The sequence below is a fragment of the Camelina sativa genome, chromosome 5 (genome assembly GCF_000633955.1).
Source record: "Camelina sativa cultivar DH55 chromosome 5, Cs, whole genome shotgun sequence".
Classification (NCBI taxonomy): Eukaryota; Viridiplantae; Streptophyta; class Magnoliopsida; order Brassicales; family Brassicaceae; genus Camelina; species Camelina sativa.
The window spans coordinates 2,575,847-2,590,083 of NC_025689.1; the positions used below are offsets into that span (position 1 = coordinate 2,575,847).

A 14,237-nucleotide genomic window follows, 5' to 3' on the forward strand; every position below is an offset into this window, starting at 1 on the left:
AAAAAAAAAAAAAGAGAAGCTTTTGTTGCTTGTGGCGACAAAACATCAAGAAACTAAAAAAAATCAAAGCTTTAAAAAAACCCAGAACAATCACAATCAAAACTACATGAAGAGGAGAAATCAAACAGATAAAAGGAATACAAAAAAGTTCATATGAATCATAACACAAACCGATTTTGCAGAAATTGAGTAAGTAGTACCTGCGATGATGGAGGAAACCATTAACAAGAAATAAAAGAAGAAGCTTTAAGAGAAACAAAACAAGAAACGAAAGGGAAAAGAATCGGAGAAGCAAAAAAAAAAAAAGAGGGGAGAAGAGAAGAGGCAAATGTTTTCGTAGAAGAAGAGGAATTTATTGCTTACACTCTTCCTCCTCCTCCTTCCGTTGCCGGGAAATTACACAACCCCCCCAGTAAACAAAAACTGAGAGAGAGAAGAAGAAAAAAAAGAGGCTAATTTTTAATTATTTTATTTTATGAAGGAATTACAATTAAAAGTTAATTAGAGTGCTATGATTTTCTAAAATTTGTTTTTAGAGAGAGAGAGAGAGGCCTAACCGTTGACACAAACCTAATAAACATATACAATTGTGACATATGATATTAATATGTTACTAATATTTACACGAATTTATCAACATGTCCTCTGGTCAATATGTTTCTTACACGAATTTTATTCATCGATTATACATCAAAACCTTTCCCAAGACTTATAACAAATTATCTATATTCAGTAAATAAAAAAATTAGAGACTGAACAAAAATATTTACTCCAAAACCATAAATCAGAAAACTTTAATAATACATCTGTTTAGTAGATAAAATCTTCTTTTCTTTTTTTGGTAGGGAGTAGATAAAAATCTTATTATGGGCCTTACTCATAAAAAAATTGTATTAAATTAAAATAATCAGTTAATTAATTAATATTATGGGCCTTACTCAACATTTACAATATGGGCCTTAATTACATGTTCAAGTAATTGTTATTATTTGATCTAAATATGTCAGAACTTATTTTGACGAAGTAGCTCATGTCTCCCCCTCAAGTGATTTTTACAAATTATTACATTTTATGCATTGAAATGAACATATTATATTCTTTTACACATTTATAAAATCATAAACTGATCAAATTTGACAACATTAAAAAATTGGTTAAATAAGCTTTAAATATTTTAGATTTTTTTAAAAAAAAATCGATCATATTGCTTGGAGATCCATTTATATAAAAACTGTTTAAATATTTGTACTTGTTCTTCTAACATGCTCACATTTATTATCTAGTCAAATTTAATTACAAATAATCAAATATATAGTCAATGCATGATACATAATCAACTTTAGTCAAACTCCATATTAATCAAATATGATTTCCAACATTAACTTTTGATATATTCAGTTATAGTAGTTTTGAGATTCTTTCCATTTTGAAAAGATAATAAAAGTAAATGAAAATCTCTCTTTTATCATATATATAGATCCAATTAAATAAAAATATAGAAAAAAGTAGATAAACAACCCTTCACAGAAAAAAAACTAAGAAACCATAGAACACAAATTTCTTTCTTGGCATATATAATGGGTATCACAAAAAGCTCTATAACTCTATTTCTTGTAATAGTCTTGACAATTTCGTTTTCTTCTTACAACGTTTTAGCCATATCAGGTATGTTGTTTTTTTAGACGAATTTTATTTTTTTGTTACTTTCCAATGATATTTGATCACTTCAAAAGCAATCTATACTACTATTTTTGCAGCAGTTTTTGCTCAAAAATACTTTTTGGAAAGTTTTTACATTTAATGCATGCATTGATTTTAATATTAGTTACCAAAACTTCAAAATTAATTATAGGTAAGATTTTAAAAAATAAGGAAATCTTTCTACCTCATTCAAACATAAATATATGATTCCCTTTCATTTTTTATTTTTTAGTTAATAAAAATTGTGATTTTTTCCTGCATATTATATAATACAAAATTTTAAAAACGAACATATATTACTCAATAGATGAATAAAAAAATACAGGTACAATATCCCACATCGTCTAAAAAAATTGGGCAATGGTTCACAGCCATACTATAAAAGAGACCAAAATGATTCTGAATATAAATTAGTAGAAAGCTTGATTTATCAGGCATTCAAATTTTAAAAACTTTTATTTGGTTTATTCCGGTTCTTTATTTTAAAGATTTTAAAAAGGTTAAATATGAAAAATATTTAAAACTTTTAAAAAGTTAAATATGATAAATATTATATCGTAGATACACAATAAATATTAAAAATTAAGATGATATAATATGAGTTAAAATATCTTGGGACGAGGTTATATAGCAGGACGGGTTTTATCGATATTTATATAAATTAAAAAGTATCATTAATTTGGTGTTACAGGGGTAAAACATCATTTCATTATTTTGTTAACACTGTCAGTATAAGAAAATAGACATATCTGATTAAATTGATTAAATAAATGTTATGTAAAAAATAAATTATATTGCGGTATTATATGGTTTATTTAACAATTATTATATAATTATAATATATTTAACCAATAAATACAATTTATAATTTAAATATTTTAGATATAAATAATTTTGCTCCGTGGTGTACCGCGGGTCTTAATCTAATATTAATATATTATGTATGCATAGAATTATAATATTAATTTGGAATTGTATTATATGTGCAGCGGGCGGATCTGGTCCATGCATTTTCAAATGTGAAGGTTTATTGGATGATCATGCATGCTTCCATGACTGTAGTTTGAAGAAGGGTTACAAGAATGGATCTTGTATCGGAAATCCTCCACGTTGTTGTTGTACCCGTGAGGCCACGGCTAGCTATAATCATAAGTAATTGGCGACTGAAGCTTCAAGTATGTGATTTTATATTATATATAAAAGGTGAACTTTCTTAATTGTTGCTTTTCAGTTCTTGATAATAAGAATGGACAAAAATAATGAGCTAATTAAGAGATATATAAGAAGATAACACATGCAGTCTCCTCCCCCAACCAATTATAAATGTAAGCCAAACTTACTAGCCCTTCAAATCTATATACGATTCTCAACAGAAACGAAGCAAGATGTATCTTAAACACCATCATCTCCTCCTCTAGCATCTCAACCCCAAATTATGGTCTCCAAATCTTCTATCACATGAGATATTTCCTGAAAGTAAAAAAACGATGAATCTCATTCTCTCTCTTTCAAGGAAATTAAAATTCACTAATGCTTACTTCTCTCTGGCGTGATTTTTCCATGAACATGCCGAGTAGAAGAAACCAACAATCAGGTAAATTAAACCAATGTTGAGGTATGGTAACTATAGTACATACGTATAGAATCATATATACTAGGTACTAACCCGCGGAGAACCGCGGGCTGAACTTTTTTTAATTAAAATTTGTAATAATTTATTTTATTATTATGTTATTTATAATAGTTTTTGATTAAAAATTTGATTTGCTTATATTATAATTTTTGTATTTTAAAAATGTTTATTGAAACATTTGCATGTAATGAATAAAATTGTTTAAACATTTGTCAACTAAAAACAATCTTTACTAACATATAAAAAAGAGCAATTAAATATAGCTAGTAAAAGTTCTAAAAAGCCTCTTTGAAAACAATATTCATTGTTTTTTTCTGTGGCTTCCTTTCCTTGTCTGTAATAATTTTAACCTGTGGTGGAATTTTTTTTTGATAAAATTTGTAGCTGTATATTTATTCGTTTTGGTTTTAAAATCTTACCTGTTATTTTTTTTTAAGTACGAATTAGTTTTGATTCTAATAGATTTTTTTTACTTTTCTACAATTTATTTTATTTGATGTGTCCCTAGTTTTCATTTTTTAATTAATTTTATTTATTTATTTAATTAATTAATCTTAATTAAGTTTTTAATGGAAATTGAATGTTTTTTACACATTTTAAGGTTAGTTTCATATTTGTACTTCCCAATTAATATAGTAGGATAAAATTTGTAATTGTAGATTTTATTTGATTAGATTTTTAAAATCTTAGCTGTTAATTTTTTTTTAATACAGATTAGTTTTGATTCTAATAGATTTTATTTTTAACTTTTCTACAATTTATTTTATTTATTGTGTCCTTGATTTTCGTTTTTTAATTAATTATATTTATTTCATTAATCTATTAATTTTAATTAAATTTTTCTAATGGCAATTGAATGTAATTTTTTACATATTTAAGGTTAGTTTCAAATTTGTACTTCCCAATTAATATAGTAGGATATATACTAATATATATAGGGTAAACTATTGTATACTTGGGTGATTGATTCTCTTTAATTATTATATCATTTTGAGGTATAGTCTCTTTTTTTCTGTGTGCTTTCGTTGCGGACAAACACGTGTTGTCCAAAGACAGTGTTAAGTGTATAGAGATCAGAGTTCTGAGACGAAGGGATCAAACAACATTACAACAATAGCTCTCTAAATCTTTTTATTGTTTTGGAGTTCCATTGAAATAGCAACTCCATCAGCCTCTCACAATTTTTTGTATCAAATCACAAAAGAAAATTGTTTTTCTTTTTGTCCTTGTATCGACTTGTGTCATTGTGTGATAGTCATTAGGTGCTCTGGATGGCTTACTAGGAATGTTTGTTATTGTTACCGTTATTGTTGGTTCCACTACAGCAATATGCATGTTTGCTTGGTTGACATTGAAAGGTAACTAATTTCCTATTCACGACATCTCTACACCTATATTATTATTTTCACAGCATTTTTGAGAAAAAAAGTTTGGAGTTCAAAAGTATTTACAACCAATACCATTATCATTAAAATACTTTTTTAAAAAAATAAAACAAAAAATCGAAATATACAAAATAAGGTATGTTAATTAAATATTCTCCTATCAATCCAATATAATTTTCCTAAATTATCTCCACCTCTGAGCCTAATTTTCTGCAAAACTAAACAAAATTTTTGCTTTTCCAATATAGAAAACTCTATATTCATGTCAATCAATCATATTCAATTACTTCAAATCTTTTAATTTTAAAAAAAATTCCTCCAGATTTTCCGTCTTTAATATATATAAAATCTAAAGAGTTCTTCTACTAAATATAAAATATTTAATCTATAACAAGATTTGTGGAAAAGTAACATTACCAAATAAAATCCCTAAAAAATACATAAACAAACAAAGGAATTGTATAGTACAAACTAACATAAAAGCGGACTCATAAAAAAACACCTTCTATCTACTTCCAATTTTTCCGAGGTATCTATTAACCATAATCTAAAAAACGATGAATAACTCGCTATTCACCCAGATACTCAGTCATAATCCTGATGTCGGAGAGATGGCCGAGTGGTTGAAGGCGTAACATTGGAACTGTTATGTAGACTTTTGTTTACCGAGGGTTCGAATCCCTCTCTTTCCTTACTTTCAACTAATTCACCAATCTTACGTGATTGACCACAATGTATCAAATCCAATAAAAAAGAATAGATATAAAATCTACCTTGTTTTGATTTTGAAATAGATTCTCTACTCCTAATTTCTTTCATATGGAAAATGCTGGGAAGAGCAAACAAGGGATCCAAATCCCCCTACCAATCTATGATACATGAATAGGAAAAAGATTCCTCGACAAAATCCCTTACCTTGTGCCTTTTTATTTTTAACGGCAAAGGGGAGTTGTCCGAACTCTTGTTTTTAGTAATTTTTTTTTTACTTAAGTTAGGTTTATTAAGTCTGTCGAGAGTAATATTCTACGACAAGCAATTCATTTATTTTCAAACCGACGCATTTCCTATCTATTATTTGATTGACTAACCCTTCATATTGGAATGTGTGAAGAGTCAGATGGTTTGGCAATTCTTCAGGGGCAGATGAATCAAGAAGATTTTGAACCAAAGTTCTAGAGTTTTGTTCATCCTTCACTGTAATAATATCTCGGGGTTTGCAGCGATAACTTGGTATATCAACTATACGGCCATTAACTAAAATATGTCCATGGTTAACTAATTGGCGCGCTTGAGGAATAGTCAAAGCCATACCCAATCGAAAAAGGATGTTATCCAAACGCATTTCAAGTAATTGTAGTAAAACTTGACCTGTTGACCCCTTGGCTTTTCCGGCGATACGCACATATTTAAGTAATTGGCGTTCTGTAAGACCATAATGAAAACGCAATTTTTGTTTTTCTTCTAAACGAATACGATATTGAGATTTTTTTACGGGGCGTGATTGGTTTCTAAGATCGCTTCCTGCCTTAGGCCTTTTACTAGTTAGTCCCGGTAAAGCCCCCAGACGTCGTATTTTTTTAAAACGAGGCCCTCGGTAACGTGACATAAAGACTCCTTTTTTTATTGAAATTGTACAAAACTAAATAAAATTAAAACTGAACTAAATGATAATGATAAATGACGTGAAATACACTCCAATAAACTATTGGAATACAAAGAGTAAGAAGATATATTCTCTCAATATACAGATTTTTTTTATTGTATATACAATATATATAAATCAAATAAATCACAAAAATTTTCCTTTATTTTCTTGATTTATTTTGCAAAGATCGAACTCTTTTACCCAATATATATTCCTATATGGAAGTTTATATGACATAATATAAATGGAGTGGTAACTCTTGGAAAAAGGTCCAAGAAGTCTTTTCAATCTTCTTTGATTTTGAAAGTACATTAAAAATCATGTAAAAAAACGAAAAAATATGGAAAAGCCGGCTATCGGAATCGAACCGATGACCATCGCATTACAAATGCGATGCTCTAACCTCTGAGCTAAGCGGGCTCAAATAAAATTGAGCATGCATACAAATTCACTAAACTACTAGATCATATCAATTAACTATNTATATATATTGGAGTGTAACAAAAAAATCTTAAATTCCTAAACAGTCAGATTTCTGTATTGCAATTAATTTTTATAAATGTTTTGAATATATTATTTAATAAACTTTAATAAATTTAAATTATTATGGGATGGGTTATGATTGATATTATTATCAATTTAAATTAAATGTCAATAATCCATCGCTACGACCATCAGTATATTATACTAAAAAGTAATAAATTTCTAAAGGTATAGTTTATATAGAAAATATAGGCCTGTGGTGTACAATTAAAAGATGGTCAATACAATTAAGTCTATCGGGATTACAGATTTTAGTAAGATATGTTGGCGGGTTGTCCCAAAAACTACGAATATAAGATTAAAATAAATATATTATATATAAATAATATTGTTTCATAGTTATTTTAATTTTTTTTTCTTTGCCACTAAATTTTTTAATAATAATTAATATAAAATTTAGGTTGAAAACATGCTTGGGCATAACTTTAACGACCACGGTCTTAGCGGGTTGACCCGCTCTGGTCCATGAAAAAAGAAATGTGGACCGACCTGTTTGACACCTCTATATACATGATTATTATAAACAAACTGGTACAACTTAATAATATAAACAGATATTAATAAGTTTTGTAATGAATTCTGGCTCATCCTCGGAATATTTTTATCTTGGATTGGTGAAATTAATTTATAACAAAAATAAATTATTGTGTTGTATATAAACCGCAGATTAAATCGTAGAATTAACAATCAAAATACAATTATATAATCTTAAACTTCAAATAAAATGTAAAAAATTAACTAACAATTACAATTTAAAATTTAATGATTTTAGTATAAAAAAATAATCCCGCGGTACACCGCGGGATTATAGCAATTACAAATCTTGGATTATATCTGCCAAGCAAACAGTAGGAAGAGAACTTCTCCAAATGATTGTTTTCCAAAAGTTATAAAAAAACTACTTTTTGGGTTTAATTTGAAAATATTTTACTTTTTATTTCTCCAGCAAGACCATTCTTTCTCTTATAAATTTTAGGAAAAAAAATATAAATTCTTCAATTCTAAATATGTTTTTGGTAATATACACACATAAAATTCATATGTTATATGGCATCACATAATATGACATTTTTTTTTCTTTTAGGAAAAATATAGAAAAAAATATAAATGATAGTATAATTTAATGTAGAAAATTAATTAATAAGCAATGGAAATAAGTAGAGTAAATTATTTTTTATATATTGCATTTAATTTGATATATTGAATGATTTTCATTTAAAGATTCTTTCTACTTAGTGGAAATATTTGTTTGACAAATTTGTCTTTCTTTTTAATATGCGTTATTTCACAGTTATTGAACTATATAATCAAATGATTACCACAAAAGTATGAAATGATACCAAAATTGTAGGAAATAATTTTTTGATAATACATAGATCGGAAATATTTTCTATATGTTATTTTTTTATTAGATTAAATAATAATTTTGGTTACTCTTTAATTTTTAGATTTAAATGATTGTTGCGGTTGAGACAGATAAATCCATTTGTAAATATAAAAAATCAATAAACAAATAAAAACAAAAATAAGCAAAATTTAAACAAAATATAAACGGAAAATAAACAAAAAATAAGCGATTGTCCAATTTTTTTTAACTTTCTATTGTATTTTATCTACAGTATAAATCAAACTTCTCAACATCTAATTCATCATTCTAAAAAATTCTTTCACATTCCTGTGTCCAATACCCCCCACTAAATTTCGTCCAATAAAAGTTCCCTAGGCCAGTATCCTACCAAGTCGGTGCCTACACGCAGCCACCAGTTTCCACTTTGGGGATCCTGAAAATGTTTATATTTTCTATTATTAAAAAAGGCTGATAATATAATAAGAGAACTTTAATTTATAAAATACATAAAAGGTAATGAAAAATCAACCTTCTAAACCAGAATAGTCATCTCAAACTGGCGACCACCGATGCTAGATACTGAAGAAATAGCACCTCCTAGGAGAATCTCGCTGCTGGTTTGAATAAAGCCAGGTTTGCGAAGGTTATAGCCTCCGGTTGTAATGTATACGTCACTCTGTGAAATATCAATATTTCTGTTAGAATGCAAAGGTATATGCATTTTGCTTATAAGAAAACTTATGTGTACATATATGATATCATATTATATTATGGGTTTTTTAGTAATAAAACCCCTCAACTAAAGATGGATCGTAAAAAAACCCCTCAATTATCTATTTAATTATTAAACCCCTCAACTTTAATTCTGTTAATAAACGTCATCCTCCGTCTACAGTGTCGTTAAAACTGGATGATTAAGGTTAAGCCAAAATGCAGAGTTTTCCAAAAAATAGAAAAACGACATGTAAACTCTTAAACAACACAAATTGTGAATAAAAACAACAAGATGTTTTGATACCCAGTTTTAAAATTCCCAAATTCACCTAAGTTTTAAAGTCCCCAAATTGAAAAAAACCTAAATTTCCTTCTTATCATGCCAAAGTTATTGTGGTAAGATTATAATTCTCTGTTTTAGTGTATGCCAAAGATTTCTTAGCAAAAAGATTTGTAATTGATGCATTTGATCTTGTAGAAATGTAGCAATTGTCAACAAACAGGACACAACAAGCGCAAATGTCATCTTGAGCCAGTGTCTAAGCCACCCAGTCTGCCTCCAGGAAGACCTTCAAAGAGACAAAAGACCACCCAATGAATTCAACTTGTCATATGAAGTCTTGTTTTTTCTGGATTTTTTTTTGTTGCATCATGTTTACTTTTAATGTTTCACTCGACTAGTAGTTTTGTTTTGATAATTTTTATGTTCCAGTAGTATATTTGGATTTATAATGGTATTTTGGATTTTTATCATAATTCTTGACTTATATAAAAAACATGTCGTTTTTTAGTTTTTTCAAAACACAACGTTTTAATTTAACTATGACTAAACCTTAATCATCCAGTTTTAACGACACTGTAGGGAGGATGACATTTATTAACAGAATTAAAGTTGAGGGGTTTAATCATTAAATAAATAATTGAGGGGTTTTTTTACGATCCATCTTTAGTTGAGGGGTTTTATTACTAAAAACCCTTATATTATCTACCAAAAGATGCATGTGTCTTCAGAGAAACAAAAACCTTATAAACCAACCAATAAGATTTTATTATGTCGTTTTTACTTTAAATACTGAGTAAACTTATATTATATTTTGGATTTTAACAAAGACAAAAAAAAATCAAATACAAGTATGGATTGATTTTGAATCTTATTTATCTATTTCTAACATAGTTGGAAAATAAATTGAATACTTAATATTATATATATATATATATATATATATATTGAATGAAAGGTCTTTGCAAACTAAAGTCTGTGTTATTAAGAAAAAAAACAAGATGAGTTATAATAACTCCATATTGTTGATTCTATAGTAAATTCAGTCGATTTAAAAATCTATATATTGTTAATCATCTTGTTTTCTTGCAGTGCTCCATTAACTTATACTGTTTAGAGTATTATTATGAATAAGTTTGAAATTTTAAGTTAATACTAATTAATAGATTGTAGTAATAACAAAATAAGGTAATTTATGTTTGAAGTGAATTAAATTAAGTACAAAGAAAAGAAACTACACATACCGTCCAATAGATGAACAATCTTGGCTTGTTGTCGTTGTATAACGCCTCGCACACCTAAATAATTAAAAAATAAAAATTATTTCTTGTATCAGTCAAATTTCTATAACTAAATTAACGGATTAGGAAAGGAATAACAAATATCAAACAAAAAGCATAGTATTCCACACCTGCCAGCCGACTTCATTAGTTTTGAGATCTTCTGTCTCGTAGTTTCCTGAAGTTATCCAAACTTGGGCAAGACTCAACTCTGGTGCGGTTTTCAACAACCGGTTCCCACACGTTGATCGTAGCTATCGTCCCATACAGTTTATGTAGGTCTTCCGTAGTTACCTCTGCATACTATTTATTTAAAACAAAAAAGTACCACAGTTAATATAAAGTTATAAATGACTAATTTCTAAAACATTTACTACTAATACTGTTTTATAATATTTGTATACTAAATAAACTTCTAATCATGATGTTTGACAAAAGAAACATCGATCATAATTCCAAAATTCAATAAGAAAAAAATTCAGACCCTGCCCAGTTAAATATATCGAAATACCTTAAGAACCGAAACAGAAACATTTTGTAATAGTTTTGTTTGACCATAATAAACTATAAAGAAAAAATTATGGACTAAAACGTATATTTTTTTTTCTTGAATCGACACAGTTTTAAAACGTGTAACTAGTACAGTAAAATATATAATAGGATTAACCGTTTTATGTACCTCGTGTCAGTCGTGTGGGGAGGGGGGGACTACGGTTAACCGTGCCCGTTTCGGGTTTTGCCCGATGATCCAACACGGCTATGTTTTGCACTGGTATAGTAGTACATACGGGGCACTTCACTTTGCTGACGTGAGCCTCGTATGTTGGCCATTCAGTTTTTGTGCTAGTTCCAATCGCTCTAAGAATCTCTGACGGCGACTTCTGTAACAAAAAGAAATTAAAAATTTTAAGTAACACGAAATTAAATTATAAACGATAATCAACATATACTACAACAAATAAAATAATTTTTTAAAAACGTACTCCCTCCGTTTTTTATTACTTGTCGTTCTAGAGTTAAAATTTTGTGTCATAATACTTGTCGTTTTATATTTCCAATGCAAATGTTTGGTAATATTCCAATTTTATCAAACTGTTTTAATGTTTTAACCAATCAAAAAATTATAAAATATATTTAAAAGAAATAAAATAATAAAATTAATGGTTTTCTTAATCTGTGTGAAACAACCTTAAACGACAACTAATAAAAAAGGAGGGAATAATAAACAAACCTGTAATGTGTGATTTATTAGAAGAGGATGGGAAAAAGCCGGTTGGTTATGTATGCCGATGCAATAGTGGCCCTCATCTGAAGCCTGTAAAATTAAATTTCAAAAATATAAAACATATTAGTATATTTTTATTACAAAAAATATATATCATGGTGATTATTATTTGACTAGTTTTATTGCTCTCCAGATTTGTTTGGATTACAATTTAATTTAGTGAGAAATTAATACTTTTAAAATTGAAATCAGCAAAAAAAAAGAAGAAGAAATATAAAAATGGATTTAGTTGGAAAAAAAAATTACACTCTTTTTGAGCTGGTTTGACTTTAGATTTTTAATCAATAGAGGACGCAGAAGAAGAGGACAAAATTAATGATTATATAGAGAGAGAGACCAAGTTCAGAAATGATTACCACAAAAGAATGAAATGATTGAACTATATAATCAAATGATTACCACAAAAGTATAAAATTAAAAAGTAACTATAAACAAATCAATAAACAAATAAAAATAAAAACTAAGCAAAATTTAAGCAAAATATAAACGAAAAATAAGCGATTGTACAATTTTTTAACTTTCTATTGTATTTTATCTACAGTATAAATCAAACTTCCTAACATCTAAGTTTCGTCCAATATGAACTGTCTTATACATATAATTAATAATTACATTGAGTTTTTGAGGTTGAACCAAATATAAACAAACAAATAACAAATATCCGTTGTTCTTTCTTAATCACTCTATCTTTTTTAAAAAAGACTATAAAGGCACTGATTTTTGTAAGAAGAGTGAAATTTTGAAAATTGATATGAGCTTTTTACTTGCGTCTGCCAGTACTGATTCTAATTAAAATCATCCACAACATATCTCCCCCCATCACTCTTTGGTTTCGGATCTGAAAGAGGTTGATGAGAAGAATAATCCACGCCAGTGTACCTGCGTGACGTTGTTGATGAGCATGAGCGTAAGAAACCAGATGCTACAAATCATGGACAGTGCTTTCCTTCTGACGTTGTAGATAAATTTGGTGCTTAAGACAGAATTAATTTCAACTACGGTGATGGAATCAGTTGAGGACAGAGGACTGAGGAATCATGTCAGGTGTAGATAGAGACTCAAGTGTTTCAGTTAGGAAGCTAGAGGGGACAAAAATTGTGAAATTCTTTTAGTGCTGAAACGAAAGAGAGCGTAGCTCTCGAGTCCCTTCTTGTACTTCATTGGTGAATCAATAAAAAGAGTGTTGTGAATCTATCAGCTCTATATCATGGGAACTTAGCATTGACTTAAGATTCTCACCATCTTATCTAGTTACAAATGCTGCTATTACTCCTGGTGGTTACATGACTACAAGTTACTAAATTATGGTGATAGAACAATTTAAATATGCAGAACCATGCTTGTGATTATGTTGCCCCATTATGCGCTTACACTAGCTGAAGCTAGTCAGTCCTTTAAGTTACTTTCTGTTGGTGGTGTTGAGATATGGAGAATTTTGAATGATAGACATGTTCATAGAAAGGGAATGGTGTGGTTGGAATTGTTTAGCCGCATCTAGAGATTAAATAGATTCCATGGTCTAGCAAGCTTCAATGGATGACCTGATCTCTATTAGAAGTGTCTATTGTATTGAGTTTGGTGAATCCAAGGCATACAGAAAAGGAGCTGCTAGTAGGCTTGAGGCATCTTACTTTTGCTAGTTTGAAGTTTCACTTGAAGCACAAATGGAGATCTAGGCTATTGCAAAATAATTGTAATAATCAGTTTATTTGCCCGGACCAAACACAACATCAGCGAATCATAATTTAAAATTAATTTCTACTGAGATAACTTCCTGAAATTGTTTGGATTTACATAGTCAACCTTCCAAAAATCGCTATTAATTGTTTGGTACGTAGAAAAACATTCAAATAACTAACATGAAAACAAAATTTGAGCGTGATGACAAAAAGGACAATTTCTTAATCTTAAGTATACTTACTCAGTTACTCAATCAATATGCAGTCTTTTTTTTTGGGTCAATACCAAATAGTCCAATACTCAATACCTGCTCAATACTCAGTCTATGGACTTCAGCAAAAATATTGGTAAATAAGATTTTAAAATGTAAAATTAAAACTTCAATATTGATTGAATTTATAGAAATAATTTCATTTTTTAAAAGATCATTTATAAAGAGACTGTAGATATTTTACTTCTTCTAGTATGCTCACATTTATTGTCTAGTCAAATTTAATTTAAATAGTCAGATACTCATATTTATAGTTAATTATACATAATCAATTTTAGTCAAACTCCACATGATTTTTATCCATTAATGGTCTTATATGGTCTTGCAAGTTGCAATCAAGGTGATTGGCATGTGATCAATACAAATAAATGTTGATATAGTTACTTATTTTTTCCGACATTAAGTTTTGCATTAATATTGACGTATATCCAGTTATAATCGTTTTGAGATTCTTTCTGTTCTAAAAATATAA

The 14,237-nt window shown here is 28.3% G+C and overlaps 1 protein-coding gene and 1 non-coding gene across 5 annotated transcripts in view; both read right to left on the reverse strand.

The window, feature by feature from the left end:
• LOC104785071 (protein MEI2-like 2) overlaps window positions 1–474 on the reverse strand; it is a 4,991-nt gene extending 4,517 nt beyond the window's left edge. The window contains exons 1-2 of one of the 4 annotated variants that reach the window (XM_010510204.2): window positions 364–464; window positions 172–200 (exon numbers count right to left, since the gene is read on the reverse strand). Coding sequence is in view for 1 of the 4 variants with exons in the window: in XM_010510203.2 (XP_010508505.1) it covers window positions 201–222 (22 nt within the window). In the remaining 3 variants the exon portion in view is untranslated. Of the gene's footprint in view, window positions 1–171 lie in introns of all 4 variants that reach the window. The other 3 variants (XM_010510203.2, XM_010510207.2, XM_010510205.2) reach the window with 3 other exon arrangements.
• On the reverse strand, window positions 6,712–6,784 carry TRNAT-UGU. The gene has a single exon. It is a non-coding gene; the product is annotated as a tRNA-Thr (tRNA).